At 38.2% G+C, this 27,137-nt stretch overlaps 1 protein-coding gene across 4 annotated transcripts in view; it reads right to left on the bottom strand.

Moving 5' to 3' along the window:
• ATP10D (ATPase phospholipid transporting 10D (putative)) overlaps positions 1-27,137 on the bottom strand; it is a 100,063-nt gene that overhangs the window by 50,889 nt on the left and 22,037 nt on the right. For 3 of the 4 annotated variants that reach the window (XR_005982953.1, XM_041723854.1, XM_041723852.1), the window contains exons 2-9: positions 23,285-23,611; positions 20,891-21,085; positions 10,679-10,883; positions 8,641-8,726; positions 1,707-1,813; positions 1,282-1,413; positions 763-890; positions 389-641 (exon numbers count right to left, since the gene is read on the bottom strand). Coding sequence is in view for 3 of the 4 variants with exons in the window: in XM_041723854.1 (XP_041579788.1) it covers positions 389-641; positions 763-890; positions 1,282-1,413; positions 1,707-1,813; positions 8,641-8,726; positions 10,679-10,883; positions 20,891-21,085; positions 23,285-23,574 (1,396 nt within the window). In the remaining variant the exon portion in view is untranslated. Of the gene's footprint in view, positions 1-388; positions 642-762; positions 891-1,281; positions 1,414-1,706; positions 1,814-8,640; positions 8,727-10,678; positions 10,884-20,890; positions 21,086-23,284; positions 23,612-24,029; positions 24,196-27,137 lie in introns of all 4 variants that reach the window. The other variant, XM_041723853.1, reaches the window with a different exon arrangement.

The following is a 27,137-nucleotide window of genomic DNA, read 5'->3' as shown; positions in this document are numbered from 1 at the left end:
AATGGATATCTATGGGTTAAACGATGTGATGAGTTAGAGAGAGGCTATGGTCCCTCCCTTTGGAATTATTTTCAAAATATTTCTTAGGGAGATGGTCCACAGTTTCATTAGATTCTCACAAGGATCTATAATACTGTATTCTCACCCTACCTAATCTCCAATCTTCTACTACTAGTAGTAATTTACTTTGCAATCAAAGAAACTATGGCAGTAGACTCCTTGACTCTGACCTACTAGTTTCGGAAAGAACATGGAAGCTTAACGCCTGTCAGGGTGAGGTAAGTACCTAATGCTTAAATATAGCACCTCTAGAATTATCAAACCTTTAAGTGGGTGCCAAAAAAAAGACCAATCTTAAGGTTGGTTTTCACAGAAACCCAACACTCACCATTTTCTTCATGGCAGTAATCAAAGCCCGCCACACTACATCTTCGGAAAACCATCTTATTCTCAGTGAGAGTTCCTGTCTTATCAGAAAAGATGTACTGAATCTGGCCAAGATCTTCAGTGATGTTCAGGGCTCGGCACTGAACGGTGGAATCCATTTTCTCATTGTAGAAATCCACATCACTTTGAATAAAATATATCTGTCCGAGCTTCACAATTTCAATGGAAACATAGAGAGAAATGGGAATCAAGACCTAAGAGGAACCCAGTAATTTAAAAAAATGTTAGGGAGGGAAAAGAAAGTTTGAGAAACCAAATATAGCTGGGTAAGTAACAAAGATCTTAAAACACTCTGATGAGCTCAACAGAAATTACCTGTAACAAAATGATCATGGTCCAAAACATATAGAATCCTGCCAACACCGGTGATATGACATGTCCATCAGGCTCAGGGATATTAAAAAATATTATGTTTTCATATTTACTCAACCAGATTCCATGACCTTTCAAAAAACACACAGACATGAAAAGGATGCTCCATATATATTGTATAAATATAGAACTTCACTCTTAAAGAGGAGTAAGAGTATTAATTTTGGTTCAACACTAACTGTTTATTTTTTAAAACAAACTAAAATTCAAAAGGTTCCACATTCTTCCGTCTCTGTCTCTCCCAGGCCCCTTTCCTACTGTGGCCACATTTTCCTGAATATAAGCAAATTAATGCCTTTCAGATCAAGGAATGAGAAAGATAAAGATGTGAGGGAAAAAATTAGCGGCAAATAAAATCTCCTTTGCAGAAGTTGAATATTCATAAATACTTTGAAAATACAATACTTTTAAATAAATATCTTGCTGCCAAGATGTCAGTAAAAAAAATAATGTTTTACCTACCCAATGCACCAGTTAAACACATCACAAACAAAAGTAGGACACACCAGAGGACATCTGTATTTGCTCTTCTTTCTAATTTGCTGCGCTTATACCTTGGACCACTGTTGTTCAGCATTGCTTTGGTTTCGTGGCCTACATAGGTAACATGTCAGAAAATGTGCAAATTAAAGCCAGGTAGCAAATACCATAGTTTTACATCTCTGTGGGAGGTAATTTAATAAAGTTGCATAATACATTTTGCTAATTTCGTTTGCTTTTGTGATCCATTTAGAAAAGCAGAGACCAAAGATTAAGTTTATTAAGACAAAATTTCCTTCCTGCTTTTGCAGACTGCATTTTGAATAAAAGGAAAATGTTAACTTGAAAAGAAAAAAAAAAAAAACCACACAGAGGAGACAACAGCGAAAATCAGAAGTGTAACTAACCTGCATAAACCACAATGCCCACAACGGCCTCTGTGTTTCTAATGGTGCATCCTCTAAGTAATAAATTTTCTTTACTGAGACCCACGCGTTCTTTGTTGGAATGTTCTCTGTAAGAAAGACAGCATTCATTTTTTAAATAGCAAAAGGGAGGGGAGAAATAGCAAAATGGGAATGTAAAAATAAAAATCATGGATATTGAGTTTTCTGGACTGGGAATATTAGGTCAAGCAGTTCACAAGAATGGTTTCAAATCTCTGGGCCATTAATCTATTATTTTGCTTTGGCTCAGAAAAAGATGCAACAAGTTTTAACTGCCACTGTCTTCTATTACTCTCTGTCCACTTCTAGTTCTACAGAAAACTCAAAAATAACTCCAAATAAGGAACTGCTACTCTAGTACGAACTATAGTTCAGAATAATTTGGTAACATACGAGGGAAAAATTCTTGATAGAGTTAGGAAATTACCATTTTCAACCCGGATGGAATCAAGGATTATTCTAGGCCATGGTAACCTGGGGCAGCTAAAATCAAGAGGTGGCAGGCTGATGAGGAATTTTATAATGAAAGGATAAGGCCGACAGCGCCAGTCTTAACAGAACTACCAAGGGGACCAGGGACATCACAGGCCTCCAGATGGCATGGAATAAGACGCATGTGTGTCCGTCCACAGGATCCTTAGTCAAGCCTCTATAACAGCAAATCAACCTGGGGACGACGGCATCAAGAGATCTGTGAAGCCTTTGAAATTATATGCAATATTTCCTGCATGTACGCATGTGCATGGATGCGTTTTGTAGAAAGAGAAACTATTTCTTTCATCAGATTCGAAGGTGCCTCTGGGACCGTTAACAGGAAGTCAGAGGGTCAGAAAACAATGTTCACTGCCACCACAAGGACACAGTCTGCCAAATACAAAGTGTGGTAAGCTGCAGGCAATGACCTGGTTTGTTCAACAAATGGATGGCACAGGGGCACAAGGAGAGGCAGGCAGGACTCAACTCAGAAGGAGGCAATCAGCTCAGTCTAGAAAGAGGGGTAAATCCTATCAGCTAGATGACCTAACCTCTTGGGAGGAAAAATTTAGAGACACATCAACCAAATGAAATGGGCCAAATGAGACCTTGTTCTTATCCTGGTTAAGATACCCTGACTACAAAGACTTTTTTGAGGTAACTGAGAAATTTGAATGAAAACTAGGTACTAAATGATGTCTAGAAACTATTCTTAATTTAGTTGGGTGTGATAATGATGTTACGGCCCCGGTCCTTTACTGCTACGTAGTCACAGTGAGGTATTTACAGCAAAATACTAATGGGGAAGGAAACAGGAAGATAACTGAACAAAGTTGGCAAAATTATGAAATAGTTATAACGGGGGAGAGCCCATTGGTGTTCATTATATTTTTCTTTCTGCTTTTGCATGCTTGCAACTTTCTGTAATAAACAGTTTAAAAATTACCGAAGAACTACTTGATTCACTTAGGATTGTGGCAAAAATACAGAGAAAAATAACTGGACACTTTTTAAAAATAAAGATTAATGTATTTCACCTATTTTGAAAATGCCCTTTTAATTTCAACATTAAAATTAGACTGTTTCCTAGGGAATAGATTTCACTCAATAAGTTCTTTCTTCTTTTTTATACATGTAGGAAAACTGTCACCGTATCTGGTATCCTTGCTATCTGGAATTATAAGGGACAGGAAAGAACTCTTCAAAGAAGATTTCACACAAAGGACAAAGAACATAAGATTTGTCACTTCACTCCTATAATCTGTAAACACCTTATTCTAAGGGTGCATGTCTATATTCTTTCAACATAAGCAGTTTTATGTACAACCACTGAGTCCTAGTCAGGGCTAAGAGTGTAATTCGACTTTCTGGTTTTACGGATGAAGAATTTAAGTCCCAGCATTCACATTTCCATGTAGTATTCCCAGGCAAGCACCACACAATCCTCATCAATATAGCATTTTCATTATCCCTAGAACCTTTATAGGAACAGATTTAACATACAACGACATTTCCAAAGTTCCTCAGTAAGATTCAAGATTTTTTCCCCCCTGGGATCCTTATTTTCCACCATTATATCACTCTAGGTTACTATCATTAGATCAAAGCCCAACTTCCGTCATAAGTGCATCTGCTCAAACATGAAACAGGTCTTGCACATGACAGGTATATATTTGGCACTTATGACGTGGGACCTCTGGATTCTACACGAAGCTCCGACTGTCCACATAGAGCTCTCATCCACTGAAGGAGCTGGGTAACACCTGCTGTGTGCCCAGCACTCCCACTCTGATGCTGGGAATAGAAAAACACACACAGTCTTGGCTCCTGTGGTTTAAGGGGAGGTGGCGGATAGAGGAATATCGAAGTGTAATATAATTATTATAGATACCAGGATACAAATCTGATATTCAGCATGCACTGTGGGCACAAATAGGGAGAAAGTTCTACCTGAGAGTGAGATGGGAGAAGTCACCATATAGAAAGTGAGCTTGAGAATCTCCATTTTTGTTGATTTTAGAAAACAGACCACAAAGCAGGAAAGGGATAAGGAGTTAGTTTAGTTGATAAAAATAATTGCTCATAAATTCACTGTATCTGGGATCCCTGGGTGGCTCAGCAGTTGAGCGCCTGCCTTCGGCCCAGGGCGTGATCCTGGAGACCTGGGATCAAGTCCCGCATTGGGCTCCCTGCATGGAGCCTGCTTCTCCCTCTGCCTGTGTCTCTTCCTCTCTGTGTGTGTGTCTCTCATAAATAAATAAGTAAAATCTTAAAAAAAAAAATCACTGTATCCCTCTGGGCTGACTGTCTCATTCAGTGCTTCCCTGCAGGTTGCTAAAGCCAGGTCTCAGAGACCCGGGGAAGTCCACTCACTGCGGAAGACAGAATTTGAAGGAGGGACAGGACAAAGGACAAAGAGAGCGTCTCTTGGTTGTGGATTCCTAGAGGAAGGCAGTTCCAGGGGTCAGCCTAGGCTGAGCGGAAAGTAAGGCACCACACCTGAAGCAGACAGACATCAGAGGAGCCCATGGCGGATGGAAAAACCACAGAGCAGGCAAAAATGGCATCAGGGAACCTGGAAGCAAGTGGTAATTAGGAAAGCCAGGAGGTGAGTGGGGCCCTAGAACTACATAAGGGCTTAGGGCAAGGCTAAGTACCCACAACAGCAAATGATGTTCTATTATGTCTGTTAAGAAAAAGTCATGTCTGATGTGGATGAAGAGAGAAAGAGAGAGAGACAGACAGACAGACAGACTGACAAGGTAGACCAGGACTCCAGTTCCAGAAATTGGGTTAAGGAACTCACTAAGTCGCTTTCCCTCGCTGTAATTTAAGCTTTTCTTCTCAAGCAGTCATATACATCGAGTCACGTAGCATATATTCTTTTCCACCTGGCTCCTCTCACTCAGCGTGAGAGTCTAAAATGCATCCATGCTATTGCATGGAACACCGGTGAGTAGCTGAGTAGCACCCAACGGTAGCACCCCACGGTAAGGATATCCGATTTGTTTCTCCATTCACCTATTGATGGACAACTGGGTTATTTCCAGTTTGGGACTCTCACAAATAAAGCTGCTGTGAATGTTTGTGTGCAGGTTACTGCATGAAGAAATGTTTTATTTTCTCTTAGGTAACTACCTAGTAGTGGAATGGCCAGATCACACAGTGAGCACCTGCCTAAACTTTTTAAGAAACTTCCAGATTGGGGGATCCCTGGGTGGCTCAGCGGTTTGGCGCCTGCCTTTGGCCCAGGGAGCAATCCTGGAGTCCCGGGATCGAGTCCTGCGTCAGGCTCCTGGGATGGAGCCTGCTTCTCTGTCCTCCTGTGTCTCTGCCTCTCTCTTTCTCTCTCTACATCTATCATGAATAAATAAATAAATAAATAAATCTTAAAAAAAAAAAAAAGAAAGAAACTTCCAGATTGTTCGTTAAAGTGGTTGTACTTTGGGGCACCCGGGTGGCTCAGCCAGTTAAGCATCTGCCTTCGGTTCAGGTTGTGATCCCAGGGTCCTGCGATCGAGCCCCACGTCGGGCTCCCTGCTCAGTGCGGAGCCTGCTTCTGCTTCTCCCTCTTCCTCTACCCCTACCCCCCCCCAACTCGATCTCTCTTGCTCGCTCGCTCTCAAATAAATAAAAATCTTTAAAAAAATAATAAAGTGGTTGTACGTTATATATCCCACAAGCAGGATCTGAGCATTGTAGTTCCTCTACACTCTTGTATAGTCGGGTCTATTTAACTGTAGCAGTTGTAGCTTTGTGGGTTTTTAAAAATATTTTATTTATATTCATAGAGACACAGAGAGAGAGAGAGACTGAGACACAGGCAGAGGGAGAAGCAGGCTCCACGCAGGGAGCCCGATGCGGGACTCAATCCTGGGTTCCCAGGATCACACCCTGGGCTGAAGGCAGCGCTAAACCGCTGAGCCACCCGGGCTGCCCAGCTTTGTGGTTTTAACTTGTATCTTTTCGTGTCGCTATTTGTCATCTACATAACCTTTTCTGGTGAAGTGTCTGTTCACATTTTTTTTGGCCATTTAAAAAAACATATTGTTTGTATTATTACTCAGTTTTGAGAGGTCTTTACATATTCTGAACACGAGTCTTACAACCGATACATGCATTGCAAATATTTTCTTCCAGTCTATGACTTATCTTTTCATTCACTTAACAGTAGCACGGAAGGGGAAACAGTTTTGATTTTGACAGATTCTTTTTTGCATTTTTTTTTTGTCCTTTTATGGATTGTGCTTTGGGTGTTATATCTAAGAAACCTTCGCCTAACCTAAGGTATCAAAGATTTCCCTTACATTCCCTCTATGTTTACGGAGCTTCTAATCTTAGGTTTACATTTAACCACAGGCTCCAGTTTTAGCTAAGTTTTTTACATAGTGAGAAGTATGGCTTGAAGTTTATTCTTTAGAATATGCACATCCAACTGCAGTAGCATCATTTGTTGAAAAGAGGAATCTTTCTTCACCAAATTGCTTGTGTACCTTTGTTAAAGGCACATTTACAGATAACAAAAAACCAGCTGTGTGGGTCAACTTCTTTCATCTCTTCTGATCTACTGGCCTGTCTTTAGGCCAAAATGACACTAACTTGATTATTGTACCTTTAAAAGAAGTCTTGAAATCAGGTGGCATTAGCCCTCCCTCCCACTCTGTTCTTTTTCAAAGTTGTTTTAGGTTAATACAGGTCCTTTGAATCCTCACAAAAACTTTTAGAATGAAGTTGTCGATTTCCTTAAACAACAACAACAACAACAAAAAAGAACAACAACAACAACAACAAAAAACCCTCCAAAACCATGCTAGGATTTTGATTGGGATTACACTGAATCCACAGATCAATCTGGAGAAAAACTGACATCCTAATAATACTGAGTCTTTCAACCCATGAACAACGTGCATGCATCTCTCCATCTATTTGGGGCTTTAATTTCTTCTCCCAGCAGTGTTCCATGGTTTTGAGTACACAGGTGTTTCACATATTTTGTCAGAATTATCCTCAGGTATTTCATTTTTTTCTGACACTATTATAAGTTACATTTTGAAAAATTTCAACATCTGATTGCTTATTGCTAGTTATATAGAAATACAATTGGTTTTGTATGTGGATCTGTATCCCACAACACTGTTAAACTCACTTATTAAATTCCTGTAGATTTTATCAGATTTTCACAAAGAACATGAAACCATCTACAAATAAAACACAGTTTTACTTCCTTCTTATTTGATAGCTTTCATTTCCTTTTCTTGCCTGACAGCATTAGCTAGAACCCACAGCACAATCTTGAATAAAAATGGTAAGAGTAAATATCCATGTCTTGTTCCTGATCTTAGGGGAAAAACAATTAAAAGCATTTAGTCTCACACCATTAAGTATGATTCTAACTGTAGATTCTTCACAGACGTCCTTTATCAGATTGAGAGAATTCCTTTCTCTTTCTAGTTTGCAAGAACAGAAATTAGATTTTGCCAAATGCTTTGCATCTATGAGATGATCACTTGGTTTTTCTTTTTCAATTTGTTGATTATGGCTTGTTAATATGGTAAATTACATCTTGTGATTTTCTAATATTAAATCAACCCTGCATTTTTGGGATAGGTCCCACTGGGTCATGATGTATTATCCTTTATACATATTGTTGGATTTGATTTGCTATAATTTTGTGTAGACTTTTTACATCTCTGAATATTGATCTTTCCTTAAATGTCTTTGTATGCTTCAGTATAGGATGATTCTGGCCTCAAAAATGAGTTGGAAATCTTCTCTACCATCTTTTCTTAAGATCACCATTAGGAAGTAGGTCTGTCTCCCCTTAAAAATCAGGAAACTGAAGATCAAAAAGAGTAAATAACTTGGTTCAAGACATAAGGCACTTATGTGGCCAAAGCCAGGCCTGAAATTAGGTAAGACCTCAAATTCTAGCTGCCCTCACAAAAGGGATATACATGCTGCGAGAAGTCTCCAGAATGAACACCACTGTAACTTTCCATATTTTTTTCTTACACATGTTCCAAACACTTGGCTAACTTTTGCCAGCCAAAAATATCCACTTGACACTCTAATTCTGCAGCAGGACACTATCCTATCACGTCCCCTAGGTTGCCAGTTCTGTCCACACACCCTCTTCCCAACAACATGTCTTGGGCTTAATATGGAGCTCACGGAAAACATTCTCACACTACCAACAAAGATTTTACAATTATTTTAAGAATGAGCTTGTGTTGTTGTTTTTAAAATATACATAAGTAAATATTTACTAAAGGATTAAAATAAAGCTAATCAATGGAGAGCTAAACACATGGTCTCTGGGGATTTAACTTGGATCTACAGACACAAAAATTTTATTGACTTAAATAAAATTGCAATACACAATTCCACTCACACCAACAAATGTAAGTCACGTATCACTCACAGATAGCCTCGGAATCTGCTGAGGTCATTGTTTGGACTTTCACATTCTATCTTACTGGAGAATTTCTCTGGATCAACTTCAGAGTCCTAAAAAATAATAAATAAATAACTATATATATATATATTTTTTTTTTTTTAAATCACAACACAAGAAGAATTCAAAGTCAAACCCTTGATATTTAAGTGTTTACCCTTTCGCCAGCTCTTAAGATAAAACTAATGCATCCTTGCCACAAATTTTAGGTCACATATTGCCCAAATAAAGAAAATGATGAAAAAAGTACAGGCATAATCACAAAGGAGTAAGTGGGATCAGGATGGTCCTAGAACATTAACAGACATCTACAGGTGTTGAGAAGGTCTGAATCATACACGGGAATCCATGCAGGACTCTGCAGAGGAAAGCTTCTACTCCTACAGCAGGTACTCTGTTAGGTAGCAGACACTGAACACCTAAAAATATTGTTCTTTAATCATGCAGAGACTTTCTGAGATTAAGTATATATGTGAGTGAACATTCTGAGCACCTATACATTCATCCCAGCAAATTTTATTTAAAAACTTAAGCCGGACATCAGCATCTTAGAAAAATCTCAAATGGATTAAATGGTAACCTTAGAATGCTTGATGATACCAATGAGCAAATAAGCCAAGTGCTTTTGTAGAACACGTACAGATTCCCTAAGAATAAGCCATGTGAACTTTATTTCATTTCCTTGCTTTCATATGATGGCTTGCCTAATAAAAGAAATACTACTGATGTATCTCATTAAGTATTAACATATCACAGCAAACGTAAGGAAAATGTGAATTATATAATCATATGATTTGACTGGCTCATCATTGATTTTTTGAGTTCTTCTGATATACAAAAATCCCTCTTATGTACTGGAAATATACTATTTTTTTCTTTACAATTTCATGAGGTAGGTGTGATAATGAGGTCTAATTAATAGAGAGAAACACACACAAAGAAGATCAATAATTTGCTACAGATCTCCACACAATCAAGTGTTTACCAACAGGATGCAAACTAGGTCATGGGATTCCAGAGCGCTGACCCTTAACTGAACCCTAAGTGTGATGATTAATCAACTGGCATCACCCTCAAAGTAGGTACTTAGTCGTATGTGAATAATAGAATCTCAAGCTGTACAAGATTTTTACCAATGTCTTAGTTACATAAAAGCTCGCAAAAGACAATGACAAGCTGGGAGGCGTATCAATCACAGGATCTAAAATGAAATCCAGACACAGAAAGATGGTCCAATGTTACATCAGATGATGAAATGTACTAAAGATCAGGACATTTATGTGGCTAAAACACTTTTTGGTTTACAAGTATAAAATGGAAGAGATCTGACGTAACAGTTCAGTTTTTAAAAGACTATTAAATTTTAAAATACTTCATCTCAAGTGCACCCAGACAGATGGAAGCGAAACAGATATGTAAGCCCTATACATGCCATTTTTACATATATTACTTCATTTGCATCTCACAGCAACGCTATGAGACGGGCATCATCATTTCTATTTTAAGATAAACTGGTGGATAAAATAAGTGACTATCCCAAGATCACATAGTAATTAAAGAGCAGATTAGGATTCATTCAAACTCATGTTAATAATATAACTTTGAATTTCTTGTTTCCCTCACTATGACATGTGAAGCTCTGTGGCACGAGAAGTTACACAAGTCTCAAAAAGTCTGCATATAGATGCAATTATAGATTTTTATGGACAGAAGGTGATTAGTTCCACCGCAAAATAACTTTTCCAAATTGCAAAACAATTCTGTTAGTTTCCTTTAATTCAGTTCCAAAAAATATAGGATTGCCAGACCAAAATGTGTGAACTTCAAAGTCATTACATCCTATTATCTCTAAAACACTTATGCAGATACCTGCAAATGGAGCAAGCCATCTGCACTTCTATTTTGTAATAGTAAAAATGAATTTAAAGATCTCTTTATATGTACCCGTGAAAATCTTCCAAAAAGTAAGTGTTCATATGTCACCAAGTGAGAACACATTATTTACCTGCTCTGCATATCCCCGAACCACCTGCCTCTGTTTTAAATTGCTCTCTCCGTCAAGGCCAGAAGTCTCAATGTGACAGATTTTATCTGGATCAGTGGAAAAGAGTAAGACCATGTCGGCAGGAATAACCTCATTACACGAAAGGCGAATAAAGTCCCCGACAGCAACATCTTTCCAGCATTGGTCCACATATTTTTTCTCTTTCCTAACAATGGGGGGAAAATAAATTTAAAGAGAACATTAAGACAGAAACATACATAATCTCATTTTTTTAAGTTGGGTATAATTTAAAGCATGTTTAAAGCATTAGGGTGAATTTTAAAAGGGAAGCCAGAGAACAGCTAAATTCCAGAATTTGCTTCACCTGAAAATTTAGTTATTTAGCTAATAAAACATATTTCTCAGCTGTTCGGTCCTATAAGATTTTGAACTATGATGCTGTTTGAGGGTAACTCTGGAATAAAATTAACATTTGATGGGTTCATTCACGGGTAACACAATTCCTGTGTGCTGCCCTGTGGTCAGGTATCAAGGATCCAAAAATGCACAAGACACATAATCTACTCTCAGGGAGCTTCCCATCTGTCAGATAGGATGAAACAAAGGAAACACCAAAGAAGTAAAATAAAAATAAAATGAAATAAAATGAGTAAAATACTCAACATTTAAAAAATGATTGTACTACTATTAACACCTCTAATTACTACTTAATAGAAATGCTGGTAAAAGAGTCCTGGGTCTGCTGCAGCTGATCACTAGAAAGGAGGATGGACAACTTTAACTCTTTTCAAAAGTGCAGTTTTCCTATTTATATATTCATTTTAAAGGAAAGATACATCATTTGAGGTTGTGTTTCCTTAAATACCCTGCTCTATGTTAAAGTTTTTGCCATACTTCTCATGCCTTTTCATACTAACCTGCATGAATTATGCCTCAGAAAGCATTTTCCTTAGAGTAGAATGAGGACATTTGTATCACAGAACATCACATCAATTAGTTAAACAGCATTTCATATACAATGCCACCAACCAATATTAGGAAAGTCTGTCTCATTCCCCTACTGCCTGCCAAATACCCATAAAGAACTGGTATTTGTCACAAAGATACACTTATATTTTCAAAAGTAAAGATTTATTTTCAGTTATATTTATAGAACTAAATATTCAAACTCATTATCAAAGAAGCCTGGGAGCTATATTCTAAATTATGCATCAGGTTAAATAGAAATGCCACCTGGGGCCAATCCTTGGATATTTCCTGCTCTACAGAATTATATCAGTTATTTCAAGAAATATTTAGCTTAAAGGGCTACCTAACAAGTACATTTTCAGGACTTATTTTCCCAAAATAACTAATGCACCATGTTGAATCCAACTGAAGGAAATCCGTGATTGCCCAAAGAGTTGGTTAGTTCAAGGAGGACAAATAAATGCTTTATTTTGTCCTTTCCATTCTTTTTCCTAGTGTTTGTGCACACTGGTTCACTCTTCATGGAGGGAAGTAAGAGAGAACATCAAAGAACATAGGTATGAGTGAAGTAAGTCAATTGGAGAAGGACAAACAGTGTATGTTCTCATTCATTTGGGGAATATAAATAATAGTGAAAGGGAATATAAGGGAAGGGAGAAGAAATGTGTGGGAAATATCAGGAAGGGAGACAGAACATAAAGACTCCTAACTCTGGGAAATGAACTAGGGGTGGTGGAAGGGGAGGAGGGCGGGGGGTGGGGGTGAATGTGTGACGTGCACTGAGGGGGACACTTGACGGGATGAGCACTGGGTGTTATTCTGTATATTGGTAAATTGAACACCAATAAAAATTAATTTATAAAAAAAAAAAAAAGAACATAGGTATGGGTCAAATTTCAAAGGTTCAGTCCTATATGTCTAGTGAGCAATGATTTCATTCCATAGAAAATGGGGAGTCACAAGGTTCACCAGAAGAAGAAGAATGTGATACTACCTCTATTAGCTAACTCCTGAGACAGAGTAATGGATGGATTTTGGGTGTCTGGCTAGTTTGGTGTAGGAATGGCCAAAAACCAATGTATTGAATTAATTCAGAATATTGAAGATGGTCAGAATTAAGGCAATAGCAACAGGGATAAACAGAAGATTAATTCAAGACATATTTGGATTTTTTTGACTTACATGTTTTATGACTTACTATACCACATTTTATTATGGAACTACACATAAAGGAGTTATCAAGCATGACTCTATAGTTTTTAACTTGTACGACAGGATGATGAATGGTGCCTTTTACCACGTCTTAAATTTTAGAAGCAACTGGTTGTGTGAGAGGGCAGATAATAAACTCAGATTGGAAAATTTATCTGAAGCGGGCTGTGAAATTGAAGATGCGCAGCAGTTTGAAGGTTCTGATCTTATGCGCGTGGGTACAAATGTAAATGTGGAAGTCCTAGGTACCTGGAGGGCAGGTGACATCAGGTAAGGACATGAGATTCCTGAGGGAAAGAAACGTCAGTGTAACAAAGAATGGGAAGGCAGAGACACAGGCAGAGGGAGAAGCAGGCTCCAGGCAGGGAGCCCGACGTGGGACTCAATCCCGGGTCTCCAGGATCACGCCCTGGGCCAAAGGTGGTGCTAAACCGCTGAACCACCTGGCTGCCCAGATATAGTATTTTAGAATGATGAACAAAGTCCAGATTTTGACCAGTTATAAAATTACCCAGCAAACCCAAATTTAGCGAATGAGAAGAATTTTTTTTCTTTTTTTAAAGATTTATTTATTTTGAATTTTTCTTATATGTATTTGTAAATATAATTCTTGTCTATATATAATTGCTGACTTTTAGTGCTAGTTTAAAGTTGATAACGTGTGTTTGCTTTCCTAAATTGTTCTAAATAGGTTCTAATCCTGATTTTCTCAGTTAGTAGCTGTATATAGCCTTGGGCCAATTGCATAAGCTAGCTAAACCCTGGTTCCCTTCATTATGAATATAATAGTAATAAAACAGTAAGCCATAAAGCCCAGCCCTTTCTAAGTGCTAAGTAAAGGTTAGCCACTATGGTGATTTTTGTAGATTAGTAGTAACTATTAGCTAGAGTTTGTCACGTTATTAAGTTATTTGACCAACATTTGAGAACTCCTTAGGACACTGTATGGTTTTGTAAATATTAAAATTGCATAGTGGGAGACCTGGTCTAATTTTTTCCTCAGGTTTCCTTTAGGACATAGTCCAAATCTATTTTAGATGATTTGCATATAAATTTAAAGATGAGATGCAATATTCTATTCAATTGTTTAAGTCTATCCCAAGATACCACTTTACTATTGCATTTCATAATAGAATCTGGTAACTCTTTGTCTTTTTATCTGTTATTCCGTGTAATTTGCTTTTTGTTTGGTATTGCAGAAGAAATAACGTTTACATCCCCCCCACAAATTGTTCTTGAAACAAATTATAAAGATATAAAGAAATAAAGGTAGACTATAAGACCATGCCTTGTTGATTTAAATATGCTAACTTAAATTCCTATGAAATACAAAGACATCACAGAAGAGAACAGATTTATTTCCCAACAAAATTAAGGTGAAAGTATGAAGCATTAAATTGTGCAAGGTTTTGGAGGAAGCACATTAACATTTCTGTGCAGATAATTTAATTCTTATTTGTAATATGTGTTCTTTCATGTGGTGCTTGTCTTTGGGCAAGTATCTTGGGAAATAATAAACACTAATACAAAAACGAAGCATTTAAATTTTATTATACCTCAATTAAGTTGGAATGAGCTATTATGGAAAACCTAACTTTCTCAAAATTGCTTTTCAAACAGCAGCCGTTTATAAGGTTTTAAGTTTTGTCTCAAGGATAATAGAAGTGTGTTGAAAACAAAACTATTAATCACAACAAATTTGAGTGCCTTACTTGTGTTGTAGGTACTGACAAATTTAAGGAAAAAAATAGATACAGTGCCTTCCCTCCAGGACCCTACATTATTTTCTGATCTTTAAAAAAATCACTGTGTTGGTTTTAGGAGTTTCAAGTACTGGCTAATGTTAACATTTTAGGACTATCTCATAAATTCATGAATCTCCTAAATTCATAGAATTTTACACTTCTTAAAATGATACTAAATGCTTTCTAAGGTAATCTACTTTTTATTGTGATATTTTCAAAAGTGATGGTTCTTGAAATTCACTTTCTAATATACAACTGAAACATCTTTTATTTGATGGTCATCAATAAGTGACTATAGCTGGAATAAAGTCTGCTTCTTGAAAGATGGGCTCTGGAGCCTTGTTTTAAATCCCAGGACACTTAGGAGCTGTGTGACCTTGAGCAAGTTAATTAACCTGCCAAAACCTGTTTTTCTCATTTGTAAACACAGGCAGGGCAGGGATCATATAGTTCATTCATAGTACCAAGCATGTAACATTGATACAAAAATTAGATCCACTGGTTACTATCAAGCATTTGATGAATCTTAGCTGTTGTTTTATGCAATGATTATTCATTATTTGCTTATTATAAATTTTTAAGCCTTTTATGGAAAAAATGCTTAAAAATATCAAAGAGAAAAATTTATTCATAATCCTACTCTTTCTCTCTTTAAATTTGTTAAAGTAAGAAGATTACATTCTCCACCCTCGCTTCTTACCCCTCTCCTTCCTCCCACCTCTCAGGTCATGATTTCAGGGTCCTAGAATCAAGCCCCACATTGGGCTCCCCAGTCAGTGGGAAGTTGCTTTTCCCTCTGCCTCTGCCCTTCCACTTGCTTGTTCTCTCAATAAATAAATAAATAAATAAATAAATCTTAAAAAAAAATAATAGTTCAGTGTGTTCTTCCCAATGTTACCCAATGCTTATGTAGCAGAGCTGTGTGATCTTGAACTCTTAAAGAAGCAAAATGGGTCTAGAAGTTTGCCTGAAGAAGGGATTGTGAGAACGATGACCTCTCCAGTGAGAGTGGCTCAGAAGCATAAACAACCAAGTAGATGCAAGAAGTTCTGGCTGAACGTTCAGGCTATCGAAGAAGATGGTCCTCTTATTAGTTTTAATTCTTTATTGGATAAGGAAATATGGCCTCATTCTGAGTCTACCACAATGAGAAGTCTTCAGAGCTAGTAAAATGTGGCGGTGAGCGTCGTCACTGGCTTGCCATTGCTTTCACACATGTGCTCTCTCCTGCCCCATGTCTTTGCATCCTGTCTGATACACTTCGTATCCTGTCCCATCTTTCTTTACCTGACTCATTCTTGATCATCCTTCAAGACTCCCCTCCTCCAGGGCAAACCACCCCGACAACTGGCTCCCATAGTAACCTGGACATACATACCTCTCTATTATGAAAGTACTGTTTGTGTCTCTTTTTCAAATTTCAGCCATAACTTGTACAGGGTGATGACCATATATTGACCATTTGTGTGTTCTTAACACCTAACATGGTTAACTGGCATTAAGTTAAGGTCAGTATATGTTTATTGACCTATTTTTGAAATAAATATTTCTTTGAAATCCTGGTATGTACTCCAAATAGGAAAAAATGAAATTAATTTAATTATGAGGGATCTCAAAAAAAGAAAAAAATTATGAGGGATCTCTGGGTGGCTCAGCAGTTTAGCGTCTGCCTTTGGCCCAGGATGTGATCCTGGAGTCCCAGGATCAAGTCCCACATCAGGCTCCCTGCATGGAGCCTGCTTCTCCCTCTGCCTGTGTCTCTGCCTCTCTCTGTGTGTGTGTCTCTCATGAATAAATAAATAAAATCTTTTTAAAAATTAAAATAAAATAAAATAAAATAAAATACTATTTCCTATAGCTATTTTCTGAGGGGTGACCGTATCGACATCCCCTCTCTATCCTGGCACATGATAAAGACATAAATGTCATCAAATGATTCATAGCAGTGTGGTAGTAAAATGCTCGTGACTTTAAAATGAAAACCCTGAGCTTTTCCTATTATTTTCAGTTTTCTACATAATATGTCAGTTTTTTGGTTAGCTTTAGACCAGACATGAGTATAAGAAAAAAAATAGACCAAATTTTTAAGTACAAGTCACATCATCTTAAAAGGAGAAAAAAAAGTTACTTTGTTTTACTCCTAGATCTTTAAAAGGAATGTTGAGAAAGTCACTGATGAATTCTTATAATGAACAAAATGTAGGATCCTATAGGTTTCAGCTTAAGTATCACTTTTATCAGAGCAGCTTGCCCTAACCTCTTTCCTCTGTGGCTCACATAAAATGGAAGACAATTCCACCATCAATCAGGACAAGCCTTTGAGTTATTCTTCTCTCTAAACTACACAAAACAAACATTATGTCACTTAGTGGAACTCTTGGTGAGTCCAGAGAGCCTTAAATTTGTTCAAAATATACTTTTTTATAATAAAACTAGACTGCGACAACCTCAATGTCTTGTACTCAGACTTGGTAACTAGAACAGAAGAGAATCTCTAGTCTGACCAATTTAGAATTACAATCTTAAGAACTCAAGAGTTTACATGAGAACCCTAAAGTCAATCTAAGAAATGTGCCAAATACTTTGAGATGTCAGAAGAAAATCTGCAGCATCTAAGGGAACCTCTGTCAAGTCTCCTCAGAAGCTGAAAGAGATGCTTGCCTACCTCTGTGCTCAAAGCTCGGTCTTGTAGCTCTTCACATTTTCTCCCCTGGGGATTTAAGTCAAACTCCTCACTTCAAAATCACCTCTAAACAGTCTGATGAATTCAAAACATCTTATGATAGCCTTTCCACCCTGAAGCATGTAGAACTCTGGTAGCATGTTCCTATTTGTCCGTGGCGCCTTTCCACCGAGATGCCTGTCCTGCTACCATTTCCAGTTCATCCTACCCAAGGTGAATTTAGGGATCCTTATTTCTACCAGTGGTCTATTTTCTCCTCCAAAGCTGAGAAATCACAGAGGTCCACCAAATTCAATTCGGTTCTTCTTCACAGTATCTCTTCTACGAACCCCTTGCTGTACCTTGCATCTACTCCCACAAGGGCCCCTGATGGATTAGCAGAAGCAGGTCTACCCTATTTGCAGAGACTATTCCCAGGACTTGAGTAGACCTATATTCCTAAAGCACATCTTTCACCACATTCCTTCTCCGCTCCACAGATGGAAACCAGCAAGGGGTGGGAATTGGGGGGCGGGGGGAGGCGGAGGAGAGAAAGACACACACACAAACCTAGAAACAGACTCTTAACTATAGAGAACTGATGGTCACCCGAGGGGAGGGAGGTGTGGGGTTGGGTGAAATAAGTGATGGGGATTAAGGAGGGCACTTATCCTGAGGAGCACCGGGTGATGTGTGGGGTTGTTAAATCACTATATTGTACAACTGAAATTAATATTACGCTCTATGTTAACTAAGTGGAATTTAAAAACTTAAAAAAAAAGAGAGAGAGAGAGAGAGAGATGGAGTCTGAAGAAACTACTTTTAGGTACCAGGCTTGAGTGATGGAAACCTGACCCAGGCACAAGGGCCCACAGTGACAGGCCCCTCAGGAGACCCACCTCAAGATACCCATAAGCCTTAACTGATCAAAGGGCTACTTACAACCAGGTACGACTACAAGAAAAGGGAAAAATGCCATGTGGCCACACCGCCTCACCTTCCCCTTTTAAGCAGCCTGCACCCCCTACCCCGTTGCACTCAGGCTTCTCTGCGGTCCTGCCCGCTGCCCCCACTGCACCCCTTTGCGGGTATATTCAGTAAGCATCTATCTATCGCCTCTATTCTGCCTCAGGTGAATTCTTTCTCCACCCACACCATGGGCTTCGACCTATTTGGGGTCATCCCACATTTGGGGGCCCCTATCAGATCGGAGACACGTGACAGATTCTCTACCACTAAAGGAAAAGATCTCTGATGGTTCATTGTAAGCATCACCTGCACTAGGGATGCCCAGACACTGGTTAAACATTACTGCTGGCTGTGTCTGGGAGTGTTTCTGGGAGCAATTAGCATTCGACTTGGTAAACTGAGTAAAGCAGATGGTCCTCCCCAGGGTGAGTGGGTATCATCCAATCCCATGCGAACAAAAAGGCAGAGAAAAGTTGAGTTTATTCTCTGCCCTCCTGAGCTGGGACACTGATCTTCCGACTGCAGCATCCCTGGTTCTCAGGCCTTCAGGCTTGGACTGGAATCCACACCCTCCGTTCTGCAGCTCTCAGCCCTTCAACCCGCACCCCTGGCCTTCCTGAGACACCAGCTGCAGATATGGGGGTTTCTCAGCCTCCATTATCACGTGAGCCAATTCCTGATAATAAATCTCATTCTTATTGGTTCGATTTCTCTGGACAACCCTGATTAAGACAACGTTCAAGGAGTAGCCTGGTGTTGCCCTCAAGCTCCCTCTCTTTCCATTTCTCATTACAGCTCCTTTAGCTGGTTACCACCTCAGGCCAAGTCAATATACTCAGTATCCCCAGAACACTCTACAAGCATTCTTACTCCTGAAATTGGCGGGGGGGGGGGGGGGGGGGGGCGGGAGGACTGACATCATACACTCATTTGTAAAGCAATTAACATATTAGACCCAAAATTTCACAAATCTGTTCTAATGATGACTTTTTATTTTATTTTATTTTTGGGGGGGGGGATATTATTTTTATTAATTTATGATATTTCAAAAATTTCAACCAAATATTTTTTATCAGAATAAAAATTATTTTGTTCAGTTCTGCTTTATTTTTTTTAATTAATTTTTATTGGTGTTCAATTTACCAACATACAGAAAAACACCCAGTGCTCATCCCGTCAAGTGTCCACCTCAGTGCCCGTCACCCATTCCCCTCCAACACCCGCCCTCCTCCCCTTCCACCACCCTTAGTAATGATGACTTTTTAAAAAGCAGATACATTTCTCACAAAAGGGAATGCCAGACAATTAATATTACAAACTTTGTAATTCATTTTCATAAAGACCTGGGAAATGGCTGTGGTGCAGTATTAGGCTAAAACAATTAGAATAAAAATATATGCAGGACAATCTTAATTTTGTAAGACACATACGCAATGTGCACAAGACTTAAAAACACTGTTGTCTCTGGATACGAGTATTGTAAGAATTTGCAAATGTCGATTTACAATACATAGCACAGTTCGAAACTCACCTTTCAGACTATTCTTAGCTACAAAGTCTTTCTGTTTAATAAATACTAGAGATACAAGTCTCCACCACAGCAAATACACTTCAGAAAAGACCTCCTATTATGAACACTCTCTGTTACTGCAATGGGAAGAGTTTTATAAAACCTCTAGCTTTGTGCACAAAAAAAGAGAACACTCTTCCCCGTTTTTCAGTATCTTTCCTCCATTGGTAGCTCTGGTCTTTTTCTTCATATTCCATCTTGTTTTTCATATCCATTCAGATTTTTCATATCCCATCCTTTTATTAACCCCAAACTAGAACATCCTGGATTAAAAACTATCTGCTTGCTTTCCTTCTTATGAAGTTTCATTCTTTCAGTTCCACTTATACGTAAGTTATACAAGCTTTTGATTTATCAACTCCTATATTGACAATGGCTTATACAAATCCTTCCTGACTTATGAAAGGGTTACATCCCAATATACTTATTGCAAGTTGAAAATATTGTAGGTGGAAATGCACATAATATGCCTAATCTACAGATCATCATAGCTTAGCCCACTTTCCTAAAATGTGCTCAGAATGTTTACAGGAGCCTAGAGTTGGGTAAAATCATCTAACTCAAAGTCTATTTTATAATAATGTGCTGAACGTCTCGTGTAACTTATTGATTATTATCAATTTATTGACTACTTTCAATTTATTGAAAGTGAAAAACAGTCTGGTTCTATGGGTACAAAATGATTCATCGTTTACCCTCATGATCACCAAGCTGACTGGAAATGAGCTTCCCTGCAGCTGCCCAGCATCATGAGAGTACCTTGCCACATCGCTAGCCCAGGAAAAGGTCAGAATTCAAATTCTGAGGTAAGATTTCCACAGAACACATACTGCCTTTGTACCACTGCAGAGTCAAAAAATCTTAAATCAGATCATCGTAAATCAGGACCATCTACACATTTTGGTTCTGCTATGACACCTGAATTAAATTCACTGCGGGTCCTTAATAAACCTTAGTTGAAAACATCACTGCCACCGCCATTATCAAAAAGGGTCCTGATCACACCTAAGGGGGGGAAAAGTAACATTCTGCATGTTTCTAAATGACCCATGTGTATTCCTTTGGGCAGCTCCTGTTACACTTACCTACTGTAAACTTTAGTTACTAAGTTGTTGATTTGTTTGTCGATTTTGTATTTTCGGTAATCTTCCAAACCATCTTTAATTGCAATAATCGTAAGGACCACCACCAGAGGCAGCATTGTAATTTCCTTTTGGAAGGCTTCCACCAAAGGCACCCAGTTCAAGACAGCTAGAAACAGGAAATATAAATTGGCGGCCCTGTAATCCAAACACACACGAAGAAGTGTTAACAAATCACATAAACAAAGCAAACGTTCAAAAACAACAAGCAAAACGTTCAAAAAATACCTTAGGGCATTTTCCTACAAGTTTTTGATGTTACAGAATAGAGAACTAGCAAAACCTAACAAATCTGAACAATTCGTAGCTCCTGTAGACATCCAGCTCATGGCATTACTGTAATAAAGGAGAGGTATTCTTTCTTAAATATATAATAGTAAATATGAGTGTGACAGTCTTGAGTTGTGTAAAACATAAGAAGCATAACTGAAAAGACTATTTTCTTTTTAAGAGTTCAAAAAATTTAGAGGAAATTCAATGCTAACACACTGTAGATATAAATTTTTAAAAACCTCAACTGTCTGGCTTCAGAAGTTAATTTGCATGCCCAAACATTAGATTCAAACAAAGCTCAAAATAAATAAAGAAGAAACCTGAAAGGTTTGGTGTTTTGTTTTTCTTTTTTTTTCTCCTTGAGACCAATCCTTCTATTTTAGCTTTTATGAGATTCACCATCTTCAGGAACTTCTTCCACTCCCTTATTTTATATATTTAACTACCCACCTACAGGCCCCTAAGGTAAATTCAAGTAGCCCATTTCCTTAAAAGAACTATAATCTCAATTCTTCATAGCCTCTTCCATTTTTATCATATCATTTCCCTCGTTAACCATTAAACTTCTCAAAATTAATTTACCTACATTTTTCCTTCCTCACCGCCAACTCCTTTTATTAACTGAAAATTTCTTTCTCAACCCCTTTTTGCTACTTTTTTGGCTTCAGTTATTTCCATGTGGAGTGTATCCAAACCTACACCGAGGACCCTTGAACTCTGTTTAGGTTTCAGATCCTGATTCCCTCAAGGGCACTAGACTGCAAACTTCATAAAAGATAGAATCACCCATAGCATTTAGAGCCTTAATTCAGCAAATTCCCATCTATATTTTTAAATATACCCATCATTTAATCAATGCACATGGAATCTACATACAGTGAATAATGAGAATGAATATATGTAGAATGAATCATGAATGCTGAGAATCTATATACTCACATTAGCATCTCACACTCAACACTTACAAAAAAAAAAAAAGTCTAACCAAGTTTCTTTTTATTCCTATCTTTAGGTTTTTCTGCTAATCCTTCTGGTCCTCTCAGCTCAGTTATGTTCATGCCATCTTTTTACTTAATTCCCCACATCTAATCCATAATATCTGAAATAAACTTTCTTTTCATTCTCACATTCTTCTAAGCTCAGGTCTTACCATTCACCAGGGGATATGGAGCATCTCCCTATATGTTCTCTCTGCCTTTGCTTTACTTCTAATTGCTCCAGGTAGAGGGCTCCCCATTCCAGACCTCAAGCAATGTAAGCTACTGCCTTCCTGCTTTTATTCATACCCCTTCCTCCAGCTGAAACGTGCTTTGCTGACACCTCTGCCTTGAAAATCTTACCCGCTCTCTATAATTTTTTTTCATAATTAAGTTCAATTGCCAAATGTCATTTCCTCTTGCTGTTCTCTCTCTTCTGAGGCTTCCATCCTACTTGGTAGCACTTTACATCACTCATCACACCCTCAATGTGATGTCTTTTCATTGCATACACATCTTGTTTCCCTTGCTAGACTGCAAACTTCATTAGGAAAGGAGCACCATTTAGATGTGTATTTCCTTCAATGCCTAAATGCATAGGAGAGCTTCAATAACTACATATTAAACTAAACTATGTCACTACTTCACCTGGTAGCATCTTACATCTGCACTTGCTTCAGAGCTCTATTTCCCCCATACTGCCAGTAAGAGAAAGCTAAAATTAAAACACAGCATGGTCTAATGGAAAGAATATGGAAGCAAGAGTGAAAAGATTCAAGACTAGGGCCCCTGGTCTGCTCCTTATCACTGGCATGATGTTGGGTAAACCACAGTAACAAACTTCGTTTTCTAATCTACAATAGGAAAACAACAATATCTTCTCTGGTCAAGAGAAAGCATCTTACCAATTGTAAAGGGCTCATCACTGCATCGCAAACTCTACTAGAATTGTCAAAGAAAATGTCCCAAGTCTTAGCTTATTAGGTGACATATGTTACAGAAATTTTAAAAATCTTTTATCAACTAGAATAACAATGACCATGCTAAGATTTTTTCTTTCAATAAATAAATAAATAAATAAATATACCTGTGAAATTGTTCAAATAGATTTCTTGGCACAAAATTTAGAAGTGTGTATTTTGTTGTTCGTATTCGGTTATTCACATAGGTGCCAGAGAACTTTTCATACTCATCCTTGAAGGGCCGGAGGTGGGGAACGACAACCCGGTGCCTTCCCGCCACTTTGGGAGTCTGAGAGGACTTGCCCCCACAGGCCAGCAGAGAGGAATAGTTGTATGGCCTCTCATGGTCATCCCTGTTTGTGCCGCCCGTTAGTCGCTGCCAGTGATACCTGGCCCATCGCAGAAACTCGGTCATGTCCAAAATGTGCTGAGATCCGGGGTATGTAGGTAATCTAGCAAAACAAACAAAAACCCCCTAAAACACTTCGCATAAGCTTCCAGAAAGTCTTAAAGGATAGTATGGGTAGTAAAATTAAATTTTTTTTCCATATCAAACAATATATGACCCAATGGGTATAAAGTAAAACTAGGCTTTGAAACTAGTAAATGGTATAATAAGTAAAGCTTGTCTTTGGAACTTCCATTTTAACAAAATTCTTATTAAATAAAGCAAACACCTTCTGTCTCAAGAGCCAACCATCTGATCATTGAAGCAATAAGAGCACCTAAAAGCCACTCCATAACTTGAAGCAAGTAATTTGGGCTTAACGTGGACAAGCCTCTCAATTTATCTGATAATTAGCTTTCTCATCTTTGAAGTGGGAATGCCACACATGTCAGGAAATTTTTGTTAAGGGCTGAATGACTTACATGTAAATTATCCAGGATAAAGCTTGATACAGAAGAAGCAGTCCATAAAATCCATTCTGTGAAGATTTTATAAAAATGGCCACAAATTCCTTCCATTCCTAAATACACAATCCTTCATCCATCAAGTGAGAGGACCCAATGAACCTGGGCTTGGCCATGTGCTTTTCTTTGGGTAATGGAAGACCAGTAAACACAACAGAAGCAGAGGCTTGAAAATTCAGTGCTTGCTCATGGAACAACTTCTCTCTCTTAAAAACTCTGTGACCACTACCAGGTGTCTGAGTACAGGCTAGTTTACTAGATGATGAGTACACATGACCCACTTACCACCCCTGTTCCTGTCAAAACACGGGTAAGGCCAACGACTCCCAGCTGACCATTAACCCATGCGTGTGCCCAATGACCCAACCTAGAACAGAGATGAATTGTCCCAACTGAGCTCAACCCAAACTGCCAAACCACCAAATTGTGAGTCAATAAAAATTACATCACCAAGTTTTTAGGGTGGTCATAAAACAAAATCTAACTCTTATAAGGTCTCTTCCTTATTTTCCTTATTTCCAAGTTTTCCTTATTTTCAGCCCTGCTTAGAATGTAAGCTCATTAATTTAAAAGAAAACAAAAGCTAAGAGCACACCATATTCTAAGAATTTTGCAAAGCACGTTACGTACATTATCTTATTTAATAATTACATCAAATCTTATGACAGGTGTTTCTATTTTACAAAAGAGTAAACAGACTTAGAGAATAAAGTAACTTGCTAAAAATGTATATGGTTATAGTAAGTAGGTAAGGCGGATTCAAACTAACTCTTTCTAACAGTGCTGCTTTAATTATTAATGTGCTTCATGGATTGTTGAATCCAGAGTAGCTGGCACTTAGATGCTCAATAAAAGTCCATGCTTTTTAGTCCATGTAACTAGCATGTCACCAAGATGTAGAGGACAAGGTCTGGAGGCCTTGGTTTCTATTCTTACTTATCAGTGTCATTGCATTTATTTATCCCCTTCCACTGGAGTTCACCTCTAGAGATTATTTAACAAATCAGTGAGTTTGTTCTGGTAATCTGAACCATTAACAAAACTCCCCAGACCACATCTGGAGAAAAATGAGGTTATGTGCTAGCAACTAGAGCAGACTAGGAATGCAGAGATGCAGAGATGAAGAGATGCAGAGATGATTTAAGACCTAGATCCCTTTTCTCTAAGCACTCAGGGTCTAGGTGAGGTGACAGGCATGTAAATACATAAATGCAATCCCAGGTATAAAATGGGTGTTTGAGGCCCTTAAGTAGTTTGGGCAAATTATTTAAGCTGACTTCCTTCCTAAGCTTCATTCTAAGTTTATAACATGTCTATGGATTATTTTCTCTAAAATGTTATATTAATCAGAAATTAATAGGTTTCCCTCTAAGAACATTAAAATTGTATCCGACTTTCACGGATCTGAAATCATAGATCATTACCTAATAACCCTGAAGATCTGGTCCAATGACATTCTAGTAACGTAGTCAATATTTCTAATAACTGATTCTTGCTAGCTCACTTATGTACTATACATCGGTCCTTAAGCAATCCAACGGATTACAGTTTGCGGCATCACTTTATCATTGTATTTACAGAAAGTAAGCTGAATTACAAATAATAATCTAAAAGTCCGCCAGACCCTTAAAAATTATGTGACCTAAAGCAAAATAATAAAAACAAGTAAGAGCAGAAAGTCCTTTTAATGGGAAGAACACAACAGCCTCCAAGTGTGTGTATCTGGATATTGAACCCACAATATGTAATCTCTATTACCACTGAGAGAAAATATTCGTAAAGTCAGTCTTATCAGGACTTTTTGTTGTTGTTATTTATTCATTTGACAGAAAGAGAAAGAGAGAGAGAGCCCCAGTGGTGGGGAGAGGCAGAGGGAAAGGGAGAACCAGACGCCCCGCTGAGCAGGGAGCCAGATGTGGGGCTTGGTGCCAGGACTCAGAGATCATGACCTGAGCCAAAGGCAGATGCTTAACCATCTGAGCCACCCAGGGGCCCCAGTCTTTTCAATTTTATACTAATGATGAAAAATAAAAACAAAGCAAAAAAAAAATCTATCCTTCTCAGGTCTCTGTTCTTTGGAGTTTGCTCTCTAAAATTGTATGTGTTCACCAAGTTAAATCAGTAAACATCGGCCAAAATATTTCTATCTTTTCAACATAATTTTGTAAAAGCCCATATCTGAAGTAATGTGAAAAGTCTGGTTTTCACTTCAGGGTATAAAAATAGCTTCTTAACCTGTAACTAGTAATGACAGTTTGTTATTAAAGTAATTCATAACATATCCAGAAATCTCCCCCGGAATAAGGATGTAAGAAAGTGCTTTATAAATGAATCAATAGATAATGTAAAAATACTAAGTGCTTTCCATGCATTTCGCCCCATGCACGTCATGGGACTTAGGACAAACTTTGTGTTCCTCAGAGGGTTGAAATTTTACAGTATTTCTAGCAACTAAGTTTTCATTTGCAATTAAATTCTTAGGAAGACCTAGGAGTGTGTGTATCCCTCTGGTGCCCACAATCTCAACAGTAATACAGATTCTACTTAAATTTTTAAATTCCAAAGTATAATTTCTTGAAAATGTAAACAGGAATACTTAGACAAATACGACATGTGGGAGGTGTTCACTTCTGGTAATTCACGGTCTATCTAACAACTCCACCCTAGCAAAAACACTTAGTGGTTCACAAAAACAATCAGCTTTTCATTCCAAGGCTCTATTCCAGAACCTTCTCTCTCCCCAACTCACTCAGTTGCAAAGAGACAAATCTATGACCGGAGAACATTTCATTCCCAGAATAGCCCCACCTCCACCACCATCCGCGCCCCTTCAATACCCTTAGATTTTTGTTAGATGCTCTATTTACTCAAAGATTGTCTTCCCCCTTCCCCACTTTCTTCTTCCCAAGGAATTCTGGTGAGGATAGAATTGGGGCTAGTTATTGGCCTCCTGGGCCACTGAATCTGCATCCTTCTCTCTAACACCAGGGGCTCATCATCGTACAAGGCCTTCCTCTCAGCACCGCCATGTTCTCCTGAAAAGTGATTACCAGATCAAAGGACTGA

This window comes from Vulpes lagopus, chromosome 12, assembly GCF_018345385.1.
Source record: "Vulpes lagopus strain Blue_001 chromosome 12, ASM1834538v1, whole genome shotgun sequence".
NCBI lineage: Eukaryota > Metazoa > Chordata > Mammalia > Carnivora > Canidae > Vulpes > Vulpes lagopus.
This window is presented reverse-complemented; position numbering and strand designations above follow the sequence as displayed.